Here is a 19332-nt window from a genome sequence, read left to right as displayed (position 1 = left end):
CTCCAGAGTTCCTCTGTGGAGATGGGAGAACCTTCCAGAAGGACAACCATCCCTGCAGCACTCCACCAATCAGGCCTTTACGGTAGATTGGCCAGAGGGAAGCCACTCCTCAGCAAAAGGCACATGACAGCCCACTTGGAGTTTGCCAAAAGGCACCTAAAGGACTAAGACCATGAGAAACAAGATTCTCTGTTCTGATGAAACCAAGATTGAACTCTTTGGCCTGAATGCCAAGCGTCACGTCTGGAGGAAACCTGGCACCATCCCTACGGTGAAGCATGGTGGTGGCAGGATCATGCTGTGGGGATGTTTTTCAGCGGCAGGGACTGGGAGACTAGTCAGGATCGAGGGAAAGATGAACGGAGCAAAGTACAGAGAGATCCTTAATGAAAACCTGCTCCAGAACACTCAGGACCTCAGACTGGGGGCAAAGGTTCACCTTCCAACAGGACAACGAACATAAGCACACAGCCAAGACGATGCAGGAGTGGCTTTCGGACAAGTCTCTCATTTTTTAGAATAAGGCTGTAACGTAACAAAATGTGGAAAAAGTCAAGGGGTCTGAATACTTTCCCAATACACTGTACATATCTGGGACCAGGCTAATTGATTCTCACAACTCTCCCCCAAAACTATTTCCTCTAGATTCTAGAAATTGACAATATGGATAATTTTGCCTCCTGATTGATTTGCTACTAGGAGTCACAGTATATATTTTCCACCACCTATCATACACAAATAAATAAGGAGATGGTTTGGGGATAAGACCGATAAGCGTCCTGTCCAGGAGTTACAGGTGCATCACGCTGACTCACGTTAGTACAAAATTTTTTGGTTCTGGCTCAGACAAGGCTTATTTACGTATACCTCAAAAACATGTGTATCCATGTCAAGAAGATTTTATTTTATTAGAATTACATACAGTATCTGATTCAGTACAACATTGTACAACTCTGTCACACTTTGTATTACAAAAATATATTCAAACCTTGGATAAGATAAGAGTTCGAACCACCCCTAAAACACAAACCCATTTTTATCCTACATGTCAGGCTTTTATCCTAGCTCAGGTTAAAGTAATTCAGACAAACGAATATAAAAAAAAGCAAACCAAAACAACAACAGTACATATGATGTCTTCTGGAGGTTTTATTTTCCCTCCACAAAAGCAGGATCAAATAATTGTTCTATTAACTTTCCAGAATACTCTGAAACAACCTCCATATTTTATCTCCCTTAAAGCCTCAGAACCTGTAAGTATTATGGTTCGTCCCAAATGATACCCTATCCCCTACAGGCCCTGGTCTAAAGTAGTGCACTATATAGGGAATAGGGTGTCATTTGGGACGAAGCCTCAGCGAGTATTAACATTACTCCATTTCAGCTTCAACATTCTTGCTAAACTAAAAAAATAAATGAGCGATATCCGAGTTAAAGGGATAGTTCTCCCAAATTCAAGTCCCATGACTTGGATGGGATTTGTGCCACAAATGCTAAAACGTTAGAGCGTGGAAACAACCAAAGCATGGATTGCTGTCATACCTTGTCCATAGATTGTTTACAGGGTAAGACAACCAATGTCATTTTATTTGATTCCGCTCTGTGTAACACATGCTACCCAGAACAGAACAACCCATTGATGCCAAGCATGTGCACGTGCACACACACACACACTCTCTCCAGACAAAGGAATAGTAGCATGTAGTTTGTACTAGGAACTGTCTGCATCCGAAACGGCACCCTAACTCCCTATATATAGTGCACTACTCATATAATTAGAATACTTTAATTTAATAGGATCTCTATGGTGCTACTTTTAACCAGGGGCTCTGGTCAAAAATAGTGCACTATATAGGGATTAGGGTGCCATTTCAGACGTAACCTTAGCCACTGATCTGAGGTAAGCTTTGTATTTCCCCCTAATGTTTAAGCTTAGGGGTTAGGTAAGAGTTGTTAGCAGATCCTAGACCTGTGGTTAACGAGCCTAAAAGAACATGTCGAGAGCACTGAGGGTTTCAGTCTCCATCTCCACCGTCTGCTGATTGGCCGAACCTGATATGAACTCTTCCAGGAAGTTCTCACCAGAGGTTGTGATTGGCCCGGCTAGATCAGGCTGTGGCACTACTACATAGTGACTGGCCGGTTGCAAGGTCACAGGTGTCACCACCTGTGAGGCTCCAACAACACCATTCCCCCCACATGCCAAGTCCCCGCCCCCTTCTTGACCATTGGTGGTCAGCATCTCCAGGAAGCCTGTGCTGTCCGGTGATAGGTTGCTTGCGGTCGTCGCGGGCGACAGAAGGTCGGCGAAGAACTCGTCGTATGCGGGGCTGTCGTAGACAGAGGTACTAGAGCTCACGGTGTAAGAGGGATTCCGATCAACCATGTCTGGTCTGCAGGTCACTCCCCCCCCGGGGTACCCCAACATCTGATTCAGCTTCTCCAGTTTCTTCTTCTTGGCTTTCAGCTTCTTCAGCAGCTTGTACCTGAGGGCCTCCGTCTCACTGAGGCCAGCCGGAACTTTCGAGCCCTGGCCTCCGGGGCTGTGTTTCCTGGAGGAAGAGATTTTAGGGAGCTCAGTGACTCCTGGAGAGGGGGGAAGTGAGGTCATAATAGGCACTGCTGAAGTGGTGTGGTTGATAGGGGGTTTTCGCGAGACAAGGGCGGCAGGTTGACTTGGTGTCTTCCAGACGCCATTTTGAGGGTCAGTTCTTTGAGAGAGGAGCTGGGTGGGAGGTGAAGTCTTGGAGGGGACATCGTTTATGTTTGTATTTACGTTCCTGCTCCTGGCCTGGAACCTTCCGTACATCTCGGCAGCCTTCACCGGCAGGGTCTCGTTGTCCACCTTACTCAGTTTGGGTTTGGGTAGAGGCGGAGGCTTCTTCAGCCTGGCGTCTGGGTTGGGGGGAGACACCTTTGGGGTCTGCCTGCTCTGTGAAAGCTGCTGGAACTGGTTGGGTGTTGAGTGGTTGAAGTGGCTGGGTGGTCTCTGGGTTCTGGGGGGAGTTGGGGTGGAGGTGGGGTGGCGGCTAAGCAGGTAGGACCAGCGAGAGTTGGGGTCCAGGGGCGGAGGAAGGCCGGGTTTGCTCTGCAGAGACGTGGAGGTATTAGCGGGTTTGGAGTGGGGCGGGGGAGAGCAACGAGTAGGGGACTCTGGTGCTGGGGTGCTGGGTTCCACATATGATGGTGACATCATAGATACAACTGAGGGCAGGATTATTCCGCCACAGTTTCCAGTAAGTGCCATTGGTGTAGCTGTTCTTGGTGGTGTTGTTGATGTGACCACCTTAGCTGCTGGTGCAACTGGAGTGTTGGATGCTACCATTTTGGGTTTACTGCGGGTGCTTCTGCCCCTTCTGAGCTTGGGAGGACTAGGAGGAGTGGGCTCTTCAGAGTCGGGCTCAGAATGACCGTCACTGTTGTCAAGGAGAAACTCACTGGCAGTGTCGGGGGACGTTGGCCTTTTGATGACAATGTCATCATCTGTTTCAGGGGGCATTTCACGGGCAGGTGCGGGGTTCTCAGCCTCAGGTGTAGGAGCAGGTCGAGGAGGAGTGAGGTCTCCAGTTTGCCTGGGAGCTAGGGAGACGTTGTCGTCCAACGGCCTCCCATCAGAGTCAACTTGGACCTCTACGAGCGTCAGGGTGACGATGTCATCGTGGGAGAGGCCCTCGAAGGTGTCGAGCAGTGTGGTGCTACTGATGGATGAGTTACCAATGGTTACCGTGGTGTCCATGATGTCGTTGTCGGTATCATCAGACACCGTCAGTGCCTCGACAATGGCCGTGTCGTTGTGAAGGAGGGGGAGAGAAAGGTTGTGGTCACAGGACTGAACCGGTACGCCAGGAAGCACGGTGGTGGAACCGATGACGATGGGAGAGTCAACGTTATTCGTTAATGTTGTGTCCATAACGTTATCAATATAGCCAGCAGTTATGGTGGTGTCCATGTCAGTGTCCGCATCGTCAGAGACCGTCTGAGAGATGTCTTGAGATTCATTGTTGACAAAGAGTTTGGCTAAGGGAGGTTGCTTCAGTTCTTTCTGTATCAGGAAAGTGCTTGTCAGGGATACAGGGGGAGAGCAGGGTGTCTGTGGGTTGTCCGGTCTGTTGGTCTTCAACTCCCAGAAGACAACATGGATTTCTCTAGGAGGGACCACCAGCTGGGTGTGGGAGACACAGTTAGGGTGCTTCAGATCGTCGAACTCCAGCCATGATCCTGTGGGGAGAGACAATAAGAGGAAGAGTGAAGAAAGTGAGGAATGGGTGTTATACAATGGTAGTGGATGGGGAGAGTTACTACAGTCACAGAGGAATGGGTGTTATACAATGGTGGTGGATGGGGAGAGTTACTACAGTCACAGAGGAATGGGTGTTATACAATGGTGGCGGATGGGGAGAGTTACTACAGTCACAGAGGAATGGGTGTTATACAATGGTGGCGGATGGGGAGAGTTACTACAGTCACAGAGGAATGGGTGTTATACAATGGTGGCGGATGGGGAGAGTTACTACAGTCACAGAGGAATGGGTGTTATACAATGGTGGCGGATGGGGAGAGTTACTACAGTCACAGAGGAATGGGTGTTATACAATGGTGGCGGATGGGGAGAGTTACTACAGTCACAGAGGAATGGGTGTTATACAATGGTGGCGGATGGGGAGAGTTACTACAGTCACAGAGGAATGGGTGTTATACAATGGTGGCGGATGGGGAGAGTTACTACAGTCACAGAGGAATGGGTGTTATACAATGGTGGTGGATGGGGAGAGTTACTACAGTCACAGAGGAATGGGTGTTATACAATGGTGGTGGATGGGGAGAGTTACTACAGTCACAGAGGAATGGGTGTTATACAATGGTGGTGGATGGGGAGAGTTACTACAGTCACAGAGGAATGGGTGTTATACAATGGTGGCGGATGGGGAGAGTTACTACAGTCACAGAGGAATGGGTGTTATACAATGGTGGTGGATGGGGAGAGTTACTACAGTCACAGAGGAATGGGTGTTATACAATGGTGGCGGATGGGGAGAGTTACTACAGTCACAGAGGAATGGGTGGTATACAATGGTGGTGGATGGGGAGAGTTATTACAGTCACAGACGAATAGATAACATGCTCACTCTCAGATCATTCCTCAATAGTAGGAAGGTGCTAAATTGATTATTGAAGGTATTTTTTGTGTGCTGTCCATCTCTTTTATAGAGTTACCCCAACACAACGTAAAGAGACCTACTGATTGGCACTTTATAAATGCTACACATGATTAGACACACTGACATGACCTTTCAGTTACGAAATATATTTGTTTCTATCTGTTGATAATGGAGGTATGAATAAGCTATATATGGCATTCTTAAAGTGATACTTTGAGATTTTGGCAATCAAGCCCTTTATCTACTTCCTGAGTCAGATGAACTCATGGATACCATTTTTGTGTCTCTGCATCCAGTATGAAGGAAGTCTGAGGTAGTTTCGCGAGCCAATGCTAACTAGCAATCTACTAGCATGCTAGTAGTTACCATAGACTTCCAGTCATTGCGCTAACACTAGTTAGCAATTTCCTTCAAACTGCACGCAGAGACATAAACATGGTATCCATGAGTTCATCTGACTCTGGGGAAGTTGCCAAGATCCTGAAGTATACCTTTTAAAAATAACACAAATTAACTTGTTGACCAGTAAAAAACAACAAACTACATGAATGAAATGACAGTCTTAACTGCCCCTGAAGGGATAAATAAAGTTATACTGAACTAAATGAGAAAGCCACACTGACCGTCTGGTCTGCGTATCCAGGTGACAAAGTGCTTGAGTTGCTGGTCATACTGTATGACGGTGGTGACGGAGTATTTCTGCTGCTGGAAGGTGAAGGAGTACACACTGAGGTCGTTGTCAGGGAGACCTTCTACAAAGTGCAGCACAAACACAGGAGACACCCTGAAAGAAGAGACAGAATAGATATCAGCCTCAGGAAACAGAGTTAGAGAAAAGCAAGACAATGTCTACAACATGGCACCTCGATCGTTTGAAGAGAACTCATCTACTCATCTCCTGTCCTCCATCTGCACTGACTGGTAACAGAACAACAAATCAGCAACAGACAACATGAAAGAGAAAAACCAAGACAATAGAGTGCTTGCAGTTGCTTCACAAATCACCTAGCAACCGCACCAGGCGCCATGTCTGGTAGAAGTCCTCCAATCGTCCACATGGCTGGCTGCGTTTTGCCATCACCGTAAACGTCAGGAAGAACCCAGAAAACGGAGGCAGTGGGAGAACCTATTCAAGTAAGTAAATATATTTTGAAAATGATAGCTACAGGAACTTTGAGTGCAGGCTAACTCAAATTAGCTGCTAATGTAATGTTCGCTAGCTGATTTTACATACCGTGTAGCTAACCAAGTGAATTAAAAAATCACCAGCAAGCTAACTTCATATTAGCTAGTTAGCTACCTATCTTTGATGTATTTATTTTTGTAACTCAAAACGCAATTGTAGCTATGTAGCTAGCTAGCTAACAGCCATGGAAGAGGGTGAAAACGTTAGCTAGCAGTTCCATCTGTCAGAGAAGGGACAGTTGGCTCCTTTGGATAGGGCAGCTACTGGTCCTTTGTGAGAGGACATTATGAAAAGACTCTCCAGTTCAAGTCCCTGGCAAGAAACACTATGAGAAGAGAGAGATACAGCAACATCATATTTAGTGCCGTCTAATTTGAGTATAACGCAGCCCGTTTCTTTGTGATGTGTTCTGTCCGCAGATCCAGAGAGCTGTGAAACCCTGTCTGCAGTTGAAGAGGTACCAATGAAATTATCTTGGGACAAAAGGGTACATCGTTGTATGCCATGGATTATATGTGTACCTATGTTGGCAAATTTTGTGAAGAACAATACATAAAAAAAAAAAAAAAAGTCCCACACAATGTAGAAACCTATTACAACTGGAGCAGGCCAGCCCTGCTGGGTGTGCAGGCGTCTATTCCAGCCCAGCACCAACATACATGATTCAATGTATCAAACCTAATTGGTTGATAATCAAGTGTGCTATTGCTGGACTGGAACAGAAGTCTGCTCACCCAGTAGATCAGGGATCAGTGGAGCGAGGTTGGACACACCTCTGGTATTTACTTTTGTTTTTTTGTTCAACTGAAATGACGCTTTAGTAATTAATAGCCTACTTGTTACTAAGATGTCTAACCTTTACATACGAGTTAGTTTACGTGTGCAAATTATATGAAATACTGTTGATTCTTTGAAGTGAAGTGTTTAAACTTGTTTTAGTTGTCACCTTAAAACTTTTTATTCAAGATGAACTAGCGTCAATGTTGATTAAATCACAGCTCACAATCCTGCAATAAAGGCAATCTGTCTAATATGTCTGTGTTATATTCTCAAAAAAACGTTTTGTTCAGTTGTAAGCTCTACAATTAGTATTATTTTATTGTCACTTTTTTTTCAGGATATCAGCCATCTGAACCCATTTTGCAGCTGATAATGACATGCAACGCCAATGCAGCCACAGACCTCCAGCAGCGGTTCCCAACTCCGGTCCTCCAGTTCCCCCCAACAACACACACGGAGCCCTGGACAAACACACCTGATTCAATTCATTGAGGGCCTGATGATTAGTTGACGAGTTGAATCAGGTGTGCTTGTCCGGGGCTACGATAAAACAGTGTACTGTTGGGGCGTACTGGAGGACCGGAGTTGGGAACCACTGGCCTACAGTATGATGGCGTTAGCCTTATGGCAGGGTTTCCCAAACTCGGTCCGCCAAGGGGTGCACGTTTAGTTTTTTTTGCCCTAGCACTACACAGCTGATTCAAATAATCAACTAATCATCAAGCTTTGATAATTTGAATCAGCTGTGTAGTGTTAGGGCAAAAACCAAAACGTGCACCCCTTAGGGTCCCAAGGACTGAGTTTGGGAAACGCTGCCTTGTGGGCATTTGCAATGCACCCCTTGACATTGTGCATCTGAAGCAGAGAATAGCTTAACTCACATATTATTTACATATTCTTGAGCTATATGTTCTCAATTTAAAAAAAACTATAGCAGTAGACAATGTACAGTGCATTCGGAAAGTATTCAGACCCCTTGACCTTTTCCACATTTTGTTACATTAAAGCGTTACTCTAAAATTGATTGAAATTGTTTTTTCCCCTCATCAATCTACACACAATACCACATAATGACGAAGCAAAAACAGGTAAATACAAGTATTCAGACCCTTTACTCAGTACTTTGTTGAAGCACCTTTGGCAGCGATTACAGCCTCGAGTCTTCTTGGGTATAATAATAATAATAATAATAATAAGCCATTTAGCAGACGCTTTTATCCAAAGCGACTTACAGTCATGCGTGCATACATTTTTGTGTATGGGTGGTCCCGGGGATCGAACCCACTACCCTGGCGTTACAAGCGCCGTGCTCTACCAGCTGAGCTACAGAGGACCACCCGCTACAATCTTGGCACACCTGTATGAGGAGTTTCTCCCATTCTTCTCTGGAGATCCTCTCAAGTTCTGTCAGGTTGGTTGGGGAGCTTCTCTGCACAGCTATTTTCAGGTCTCTCCAGAGATGTTCGATCATGTTCAAGTACGGGCTCTGGCTGGGCCACACAAGGACATTCAGAGACTTGTCCCGAAGCCATTCCTGTGTTGTCTTGGCTGTGTGCTTAGGGTCGTTGTCCTGTTGGAAGGTGAACCTTTGCCCCAGTCTGAGGTCCTGAGCGCTCTGGAGAAGGTTTTCATCAAGGATCTCTCTGTACTTTGCTCCGTTCATCTTTCCCTCGATCCTGACTAGTCTCCCAGTCCCTGCCGCTGAAAAACACCCCCACAGCATGATGCTGCCACCACCATGCTTCACCGTAGGGATGGTGCCAGGTTTCCTCCAGACTTGACGCTTGGCATTCAGACCAATGAGTTCAATCTTGGTTTCATCAGACCAGAAAATCTTGTTTCTCATGGTCTGAATCCTATAGGTGCCATTTGGCAAACTCCAAGCGGGCTGTCATGTGCCTTTTACTGAGGAGTGGCTTCCGCCTGGCCACTCTACCATAAAAGGGCCTGATTGGTGGAGTGCTGCAGAGACAGTTGTCCTTCTGGAACGTTCTCCCATCTCCACAGAAAAACTCTGTCAGAGTGACCATCGGGTTCTTGGTCACCTCCCTGACCAAGGCCCTTCTCCCCCGATTGCTCAATTTGGCCGGGCGGCCAACTCTAGGAAGAGTCTTGGTGGTTCCAAACCAGTCTCGGAGCACTACGGAAAATTCCTTCAACCTCATGCCTTGGTTTTTTCTCTGAAATGCACTGTCAACTATTATATAGACAGGTGTGTGCCTTTCCAAATCATGTCCAATCAATTGAATTTACCACAGGTGGACTCCTATCAAGTTGTAGAGACATCTCAAGGATGATCAATGGAAACAGGATGCACCGGAGCTCAATTTGTAGTCTCATAGCAAAGGGTCTGATTACTTATGTTAATACTTTGAAAACATTTCTAAAAACCTGGTTTCGCTTTGTCATTACGGGTTTTTTTGTGTAGATTGATGAGGAAAACATTTAATTTAATCAATTTTAGAACAAGGCTCTAAAGTAACAAAATGTGGAAAAAGTCAAGGGGTTTGAATATGTTTTCCAAATGCACTGTATATGAGGCTAATATTATACCAGATGTTGTACATGGCTTGTGCTGACATTAAATAGTGTAGTGCAAATCCAACCCTGAAATGTCTGTTAGAAGGAGATTATGGGATCCTTAGCTTAAAACATACACACAGCTACTACCACCAAGTTCAATGTCAGATCCTTTTCTCCCAGATGGTCTGAGTGGCACTTGGATCGTATTAAAAAAAGATTCTTCTAATGTCTCCAGTCATATAAAGTGTAGTAGAAATCTATGAAATGTTTGTCAAAGGCCACATTTTCCCCTTGCAAAGGAAAGAAACATCTCTAAAATAGCCTATAGGCCTATACCACTACACGCTCATTAATAGCCTATAGGCCTATACCACTACACGCTCATTAATAGCCTATAGGCCTATACCACTACACGCTCATTAATAGCCTATAGGCCTATACCACTACACGCTCATTAATAGCCTATAGGCCTATACCACTACACGCTCATTAATAGCCTATAGGCCTATACCACTACACGCTCATTAATAGCCTATAGGCCTATACCACTACACGCTCATTAATAGCCTATAGGCCTATACCACTACACGCTCATTAATAGCCTATAGGCCTATACCACTACACGCTCATTAATAGCCTATAGGCCTATACCACTACACGCCCATTAATAGCCTATAGGCCTATACCACTACACGCTCATTAATAGCCTATAGGCCTATACCACTACACGCTCATTAATAGCCTATAGGCCTATACCACTACACGCTCATTAATAGCCTATAGGCCTATACCACTACACGCTCATTAACAGCCTAAATTATGACTATCCAATCTACTCATCACATTAGGAATAGTATGCTTACATTAGTCTGCAAATGTGATGATAGATGCATGCAATCCTTTGTTATAAAGGTGCATTTTTAGGGTGAAAAAATTGCTTCCCTAAAACGTGAAACTCACGCGACACATGCTAATAGCTAGACTTCAAGCTATCGAGCTAGCTAATTTTGGCTAACTTAGTGTTGTTGTTAACACCTGATTAGCATAACAGCTAAACTAAAGTCAAGATCGATCAGACTTGACTTACCAGTGATTAAATGATTGTAGCAGACCCTGTACTAACAGCTGTCTGGGTTCAGGTCTTGACGGGCAAACAGGTTTCTTCGCTTTTCTGACAGTTCTTGAGTCTTATCTCCTTGGTGTCACCAATGGTGTTTCATGATTGTGGGGAATCCGTAAACATTTTTTTTCATCCCCGTTGTCTTTCCTGCCTTGTCAGAGCAGCCAAATACTGCACAGAAAATGACTGTGGTGATGAATCAAACAGTTTCAGACACTGTTTTCATGCTCTTTGTGGTAGCAACTCAGCTGCTGTTGTCGGAAAGAATTACTGCGGGGGTCTTCCAACATCGCCGTCAGGAGGCATCATACGTCAACTGCAAGCCATCTATAACAACTACTTGGCTCCATCTCAATAGTCTACAATATCAACTACTTGGCTCCATCTCAATAGTCTACAATATCAACTACTTGGCTCCATCTCAATAGTCTACAATATCAACTACTTGGCTCCATCTCAATAGTCTACAATATCAACTACTTGGCTCCATCTCAATAGTCTACAATATCAACTACTTGGCTCCATCTCAATAGTCTACAATATCAACTACTTGGCTCCATCTCAATAGTCTACAATATCAACTACTTGGCTCCATCTCAATAGTCTACAGTATCAACTACATGGCTCCATCTCAATAGTCTACAATATCAACTACACTGAACAAAAATAAAACTTAACATGTAAAGTGTTGGTCCCATGTTTCATGAGCTGAAATAAAAAAATCCATACGCACAAAAATCTTATTTCTCTCAAATGTTGTGCACAAATCTGTTTACATCCTTGTTAGTGAGCATTTCTCCTTTGCCAATATAATCCATCCACCTGCCAGGTGTGGCATATCAAAGAAGCGGATTAAACAGCATGATCATTACACAGATGCACCTTGTGCTGGGGACAATAAAAGGCCACTTTAAAATGTCCAGTTTTGTCATACAACACAATGCCACAGATGTCTCAAGTTGAGGGAGCGTGCAATTGGCATGCTGACTGCAGGAATGTCCAACTGAGCTGTTGCCAGAGAATTTAATGTTCACTTCTCTACCATAAGCTGCCTCCAATGTCGTTTTAGAGAATTTGGCAGTATGTCCAACCGGCCTCACAAACGCAGACCACGTGTAAACAAACCAGCCCAGGACCTACACATCCGGCTTCTTCACCTGCGGGATCGTCTGAGGTGGGGGGCCTAATTAATTTATTTCAATTGACTGATTTCCTTATATGAACTGTAAAACTCAGTAAACTCTTTGAAATTGTTGTATTGGCTCCATCTCAATAGTCTACAATATCAACTACATGGCTCCATCTCAATTGTCTACAACAGGGCTCTCCAACCCTGTTCATGGAGAGCTACCGTCCTGTAGGTTTTCGCTCCAACCCCAGTTGTAACTAACATGATTCACCTTATCAACCAGCTAATTATTAGCACCAAGTGTGCTAGATTAGGGTTGGAGCGAAGACCTACAGGATGGTAGCTCTCCAGGAACTGAATTGGAAGTTTCCCATTGTTTTCTATGAGGACTTCTCAATTCATGAATAGAATTCCAATTTCATTCACTTCCTGAATTAAAAAACAGAACTGACCACAACCCTGGTTGAGATCCAACTCAAGTATGAAAGGTTAGAGGTCGCACCCTCACCTCTCCAGCACCAACATCCTGGTCTGCTTCCTCTTATTACACTTGCTGCAACGTGATTGGTGGGCCGCGTTGAGAGGGTGCCAATCAGAAACCACCTTGGTGAAAGTGGTGAGGGTCTTCTTACATCTGAAAGAAAAAAACATTTCATTGTAAATAAAGACACACACACACGCATACACCCTTTAGTCCAGTTGAGTCAGTCAGTTTTTCCCTTTATTTGTTTTATGCAAATTATTATCTAAAATGTCCTCCCTTTGTGTCAACATTACCTCGTTGTTGTTGCCATTCAAATGCCTAGTTAAACACAGAAAGACACAGCTTCCCATATGGTCTAGCGGTTAGGATTCCTGGTTTTCACCCAGGCGGCCCGGGTTCGACTCCCGGTATGGGAATGAGTCTTTTTGTTAGTAGTTTTCATCTCACTTAAATTATTATTAGAAGCTATCTAGACCGATTCAATTTCAATTCACACAGGAATATAGGGGATGGAGGTTTCAACAAATAATATCTGCTTTTTTTAAATTTATTTAACCTTATTTTAACCAGGTAAGCCAGTTGAGAACAAGTTCTCATTTACAACTGCGACCTGGCCAAGATAAAGCAAAGCAGTGCGATAAAAACAACAACAGAGTTACATATGGGGTAAAACAAAACATAAAGTCAAAAATACAACAGAAAAAATATATAGATACAGTGTGTGCAAATGTAGTAAGTTATGGAGGTAGGGCAATAAATAGGCCATAGTGCAAAATAATTACCATTTAGTATTGACACTGGAGTGATAGACGTGCAGAAGATGATGTGCAAATAGAGATACTGGGGTGCAAATGAGCAAAATAAATAACAATATGGGGATGAGGTAGTTGGGTGGGCTAATTTCAGATGGGCTGTGTACAGGTGCAGTGATCGGTAAACTGCTCTGACAACTGATGCTTAAAGTTAGTGAGGGAGATAAGGGTCTCCAGCTTCAGAGATTTTTGCAGTTCGTTCCAGTCATTGGCAGCAGAGAACTGGAAGGAATGGCGGCCAAAGGAGGTGTTGGCTTTGGGGATGACCAGTGAGATACACCTGCTGGAGCGCATGTACTTAGCCAAGTTCTTCAAAAGAAACCAACCGAAAACTACAGGAAGAATGAAATGAGTACATTTACATTTTAGTCATTTAGTAGACGCTCTTATCCAGAACAACTTACAGGCGCAATTAGGATTAAGTGTCTTGCTCAAGGGCACAGACAGATTTTTTTAACTTAGTCGGCTCAGGGATTCGAACCAGCAAACTTTCAGTTACTGGCCCAACGCTCTTAACCGCTAGGCTATCTGCCGCCCCAGTAAGTAGCGGATGGAGGTTTCAACAGACTAATCGTTACCCTTTTCACCGTCTGTATTGTAGCTACTGGGCCAAGTTCCTTGAAGATTCATAATTAGAACAATAGGTTCACAGTATTTTTTGCTCTTTGCACTGCTAAAATGTTGCCCAATACCTGCTTCACTGTCTATACTGGTAAACTTATACCGGGCCAAGTTTCTCAAAGAGCCATAATACGACCAATCACGAAACTAGGAGGAAGGAATTAGGTGAGTAAACGTTTGTTTTCATTCATGACTCATTTTCCTATTCTTTCCTCTTCCTCTGGGCACAAGACTGGGCACTCCTCCAGTAGTACAGAACAATCACCACATTGATATATTAATTTCACTTCTCTTTCCTTCTCTCCCTTTTTCTCTCATTCCCTCTCTTTTCTCTTACTCCCTCTCTTTTCTCTCATTCCCATGCCTATCCCAGCAGCACGTTGTGCCTCAGGATATGTCGGATGCTGTTACAAGCCATGTCTACTGAAGGTAGAGAGAGCGAGAGAGGACAAGATGCTTATAAACCTGCTCTCTCACCTGATTGACCATTAGGTTAATATGACCTTGTGGTCCTCTGTAGCTCAGCTGGTAGAGCACGGCGCTTGTAACGCCAAGGTAGTGGGTTCGATCCCCGGGACCACCCATACACAAAAATGTATGCACGCATGACTGTAAGTCGCTTTGGATAAAAGCGTCTGCTAAATGGCATATTATATTATATTATATATTATAGTCTACAGTATTGACCATTAGGTTAATATGACCTAGTCTACAGTATTGACCATTAGGTTAATATGACCTAGTCTACAGTATTGACCATTAGGTTAATATGACCTAGTCTACAGTATTGACCATTAGGTTAATATGACCTAGTCTACAGTATTGACCATTAGGTTAATATGACCTAGTCTACAGTATTGACCATTAGGTTAATATGACCTAGTCTACAGTATTGACCATTAGGTTAATATGACAGAGTATACAGCAGGACTGCCCAACCCAGTTCCTGGAGAGCTACCGTCCTGTAGGTTTTTACTCCAACCCTAATCTAGCACACCTGATTCTAATAATTAGCAGGTTGATAAGATGAATAAGGTTAGTAACATCTGGGGTTGGAGCGAAAACCTACAGGAGGGTAGCTCTCCAGGAACAGGGTTGGAGTTAAAACCTACAGGAGGATAGCTCTCCAGGAACAGGGTTGGAGTTAAAACCTACAGGAGGGTAGCTCTCCAGGAACAGGGTTGGAGTTAAAACCTACAGGAGGGTAGCTCTCCAGGAACAGGGTTGGAGTTAAAACCTACAGGAGGATAGCTCTCCAGGAACAGGGTTGGAGCGAACACCTACAGGAGGGTAGCTCTCCAGGAACAGGGTTGGAGTTAAAACCTACAGGAGGGTAGCTCTCCAGGAACAGGGTTGGAGCGAACACCTACAGGAGGGTAGCTCTCCAGGAACAGGGTTGGAGTTAAAACCTACAGGAGGGTAGCTCTCCAGGAACAGGGTTGGAGCGAACACCTACAGGAGGGTAGCTCTCCAGGAACAGGGTTGGAGTTAAAACCTACAGGAGGGTAGCTCTCCAGGAACAGGGTTGGAGTTAAAACCTACAGGAGGGTAGATCTCCAGGAACAGGGTTGGAGCGAACACCTACAGGAGGGTAGCTCTCCAGGAACAGGGTTGGAGCGAACACCTACAGGAGGGTAGCTCTCCAGGAACAGGGTTGGAGTTAAAACCTACAGGAGGGTAGCTCTCCAGGAACAGGGTTGGAGTTAAAACCTACAGGAGGGTAGCTCTCCAGGAACAGGGTTGGAGTTAAAACCTACAGGAGGGTAGCTCTCCAGGAACAGGGTTGGAGCGAACACCTACAGGAGGGTAGCTCTCCAGGAACAGGGTTGGGCAACCCTGGTCTACAGTATTGCTGTAGGACTACCAGAGGCTTCTTATGAAAACTAAAGAACGTTGGAAACAGTCAAACACAGAACTTCTAAGATAACGACTAATAATGATATTGATCACTAAATCACTGATAGACAGATGAAGATTCTCCATGAGAGATGGAGATTCTCCATTGAAAGTGCTTCTTAGTCCAAGACTAGGTTATATCTATGTCCAGAAACCTGACCCTAAAAGTTAAAAGGTGGCTCTTACTTGGTGGCTTGTTGACAAGTTGTTGAGATACACTCAACCTGCCACTTATAGACCTTTATGATATATCCCTGATAGATACATTAAAATAGTGTAAAACAGACATTTACATTTACATTTTAGTCATTTAGCAGACGCTCTTATCCAGAGCGACTTACAGTTAGTGAATACATATTTTTTTATACTGGCCCCCCGTGGGAATCGAACCCACAACCCTGGCGTTGCAAACGCCATGCTCTATCAACTGAGCTACATCCCGGCCGGCCATTCCCTCCCCTAACCTGGACGACGCTGGGCCAATTGTGCGCCGCCCATGAGTCTCCCGGTCGCGGCCGGCTGCGACAGAGCCTGGATTCGAACCAGGATCTCTAGTGACACAGTTAGCACTGCGATGCAGTGCCTTAGACCACTGCGCCACTCAGGAGTAAGGAGATAGTTACTTGGTGTTGGTGGCGTGCTGGCAGGTTGTTGAGATACACTCAAACTGCCACTCATATGCTTGCTGGAAAAGAGGCTCGGCCCATGAGTCAGCCCTGAGGAGGAGAGGCAGGGCGAACACCGGCGTCTCATTCTGACCTGCAGGAGAGGAGACAAAACAGCAGGGGGCAGGGTGAGGTCAGGGCTAAAAAAAATCAGGGTCAGCTCACTAAAAGTCAAATCAGGTCAATTTGGAATCAATGGTTGAATGTTTGTGTTAGTTCTGAATTTAAGAGACAGTTGAGATGCTGGAATATTTAATATTTGTGTATATATATATATATATATATATATATATATATATATATATATATATATATATATATACACATATACATATATACACACATACATACACATACACATACACACACACAAATATATATACATATATATATATATATATATATATATATATATATACAGTGGGGAAAACAATTATTTAGTCAGCCACCAATTGTGCAAATTCTCCCACTTAAAAATATGAGAGGCCTGTAATTTTCATCATAGGTACACGTCAACTATGACAGACAAAATGAGAAAATAAAATCCAGAAAATCACATTGTAGGATTTGTAATGAATTTATTTGCAAATTATGGTGGAAAATAAGTATTTGGTCAATAACAAAAGTTTCTCAATACTTTGTTATATACCCTTTGTTGGCAATGACACAGGTCAAACGTTTTCTGTAAGTCTTCACAAGGTTTTCACACACTGTTGCTGGTATTTTGGCCCATTCCTCCATGCAGATCTCCGCAAAATGATGCTCAGTAGTGTGTGTGGCCTCCACGTGCCTGTATGACCTCCCTACAACGCCTGGGCATGCTCCTGATGAGGTGGCGGATGGTCTCCTTAGGGATCTCCTCCCAGACCTGGACTAAAGTCTGTGGTGCAATGTGGCGTTGATGGATGGAGCGAGACATGATGTCCCAGATGTGCTCAATTGGATTCAGGTCTGGGGAATGGGCGAGCCAGTCCATAGCATCAATGCCTTCCTCTTGCAGGAACTGCTGACACACTCCAGCCACATGAGGTCTAGAATTGTCTTGCATTAGGAGGAACCCAGGGCCAACCGCACCAGCATATGGTCTCACAAGGGGTCTGTGGATCTCATCTCGGTACCTAATGGCAGTCAGGCTACCTCTGGCAAGCACATGCGGCCCCCCAAAGAAATGCCACCCCACACCATGACTGACCCACCGCCAAACCGGTCATGCTGGAGGATGTTGCAGGCAGCAGAACGTTCTCCACGGCGTCTCCAGACTGTCACGTCTGTCACGCGCTCAGTGTGAACCTGCTTTCATCTGTGAAGAGCACAGGGCGCCAGTGGCGAATTTGCCAATCTTGGTGTTCTCTGGCAAATGCCAAACGTCCTGCACGGTGTTGGGCTGTAAGCACAACCCCCACCTGTGGACGTCGGGCCCTCATACCACCCTCATGGAGTCTGTTTCTGACCGTTTGAGCAGACACATGCACATTTGTGGCCTGCTGGAGGTCATTTTGCAGGGCTCTGGCAGTGCTCCTCCTGCTCCTCCTTGCACAAAGGCGGAGGTAGCGGTCCTGCTGCTGGGTTGTTGCCCTCCTACGGCCTCCTCCACGTCTCCTGATGTACTGGCCTGTCTCCTGGTAGCGCCTCCATGCTCTGGACACTATGCTGACAGACACAGCATACCTTCTTGCCACAGCTCGCATTGATGTGCCATCCTGGATGAGCTGCACTACCTGAGCCACTTGTGTGGGTTGTAGACTCCGTCTCATGCTACCACTAGAGCGAAAGCACCGCCAGCATTCAAAAGTGACCAAAACATCAACCAGGAAGCATAGGAACTGAGAAGTGGTCTGTGGTCACCACCTGAAGAACAACTTCTTTATTGGGGGTATCTTGCTAATTGCCTATAATTTCCACCTGTTGTCTATTCCATTTGCACAACAGCATGTGACATTTATTGTCAATCAGTGTTGCTCCCTAAGTGGACAGTTTGATTTCACTGAAGTGTGATTGACTTGGAGTTACATTGTGTTGTTTAAGTGTTCCCTTTATTTTTTTGAGCAGTGTATATATATTTCCCTTTATTACCTTCCAACCCCACCATCCCTTCCCTAATTGGAGTAAACTAGTGAACAACAATGCTTAGGCCTCTACTTCATGCTTATACATACTATATACATTTTATGGACACAGTCAATAAATATATTTTGTTTGCTTTTACTCCTGAACTTCCTCCGATCATTTTCATGATGTCCATCTGGTATGCTTCGATATGCCATATCTTTCTAACAGTGCTCTTTCACAAAAGCTCACAATATATAACCTATATATTTATTATGGACACAGCATGTCTTACACTAGTTATCTTGTTATTAGTCCCATCCTTCAGCTCCATTCAAGACCTCCCATCTATCTCTGAACACCATCCATATTGGATTTCTATTTGCCATATATTTTTTTAACTGTACTGTGATGTTTTACAAAAGTTCTGAACCTTTCTATTCTCATTGTTTCTACAGTTTGTGAATTGAAAATATTTTTTTTTGCTAAAAGTATTATATTATTGATCGATTGACTATGACTTTTCAGATCACCCAGTAGTGCTATCTGCAGGGTCAGCGCCATGCAAATATTGCAATCCTTCAGCCATTCCCGGACCTGTTTCCAGAAACAAGCTACAAATGGACAGTAACAAAACAAATGATCTAATGATTCTGTCTCTTCACAGCCAAATCTGCAGAGCTGGGAAGGTTGTATACCCCATACAAATAACATTCTATTGGTAGCGAGAATTTGTTATAAGAATTTAAATTGAAAAATTCTAAGTTTTGAATCCGGCGTTGTTTTACGTAACAGTTCATAAACACTATGCCATGGAATTGGTACGTCAAAAATCTCTTCCCAACTAATTTGCAATCTATATGGGACGGCTGTCAATCTTTTGGTCCTTAAATTAAACTGGAAAACTTTAT

General features: G+C 44.4%; 1 protein-coding gene across 2 annotated transcripts in view; it reads right to left on the bottom strand.

Annotated features, from left to right (window-relative positions):
• Window positions 1–883: 883 nt before the first annotated feature.
• The window catches only part of LOC311100290 (uncharacterized protein), a 36325-nt gene continuing 17876 nt past the window's right edge, over window positions 884–19332 (bottom strand). For both annotated transcript variants that reach the window (XM_084141146.1, XM_084141147.1), the window contains 4 exons: window positions 16334–16469; window positions 12406–12531; window positions 5783–5943; window positions 884–4218 (listed from right to left, as the gene is read on the bottom strand). In XM_084141146.1, the coding sequence (XP_083997272.1) occupies window positions 1985–4218; window positions 5783–5943; window positions 12406–12531; window positions 16334–16469 (2657 nt within the window). In that variant the 3' untranslated portion in view covers window positions 884–1984. The remainder of the gene's footprint in view (window positions 4219–5782; window positions 5944–12405; window positions 12532–16333; window positions 16470–19332) is intronic.

This window comes from Coregonus lavaretus (assembly GCF_964263955.1).
Source record: "Coregonus lavaretus genome assembly, chromosome: 24".
Taxonomy (NCBI): domain Eukaryota; kingdom Metazoa; phylum Chordata; class Actinopteri; order Salmoniformes; family Salmonidae; genus Coregonus; species Coregonus lavaretus.
Note: the sequence above shows the minus strand (reverse complement) of the source record. Positions and strands in the feature narration are given on the sequence as shown.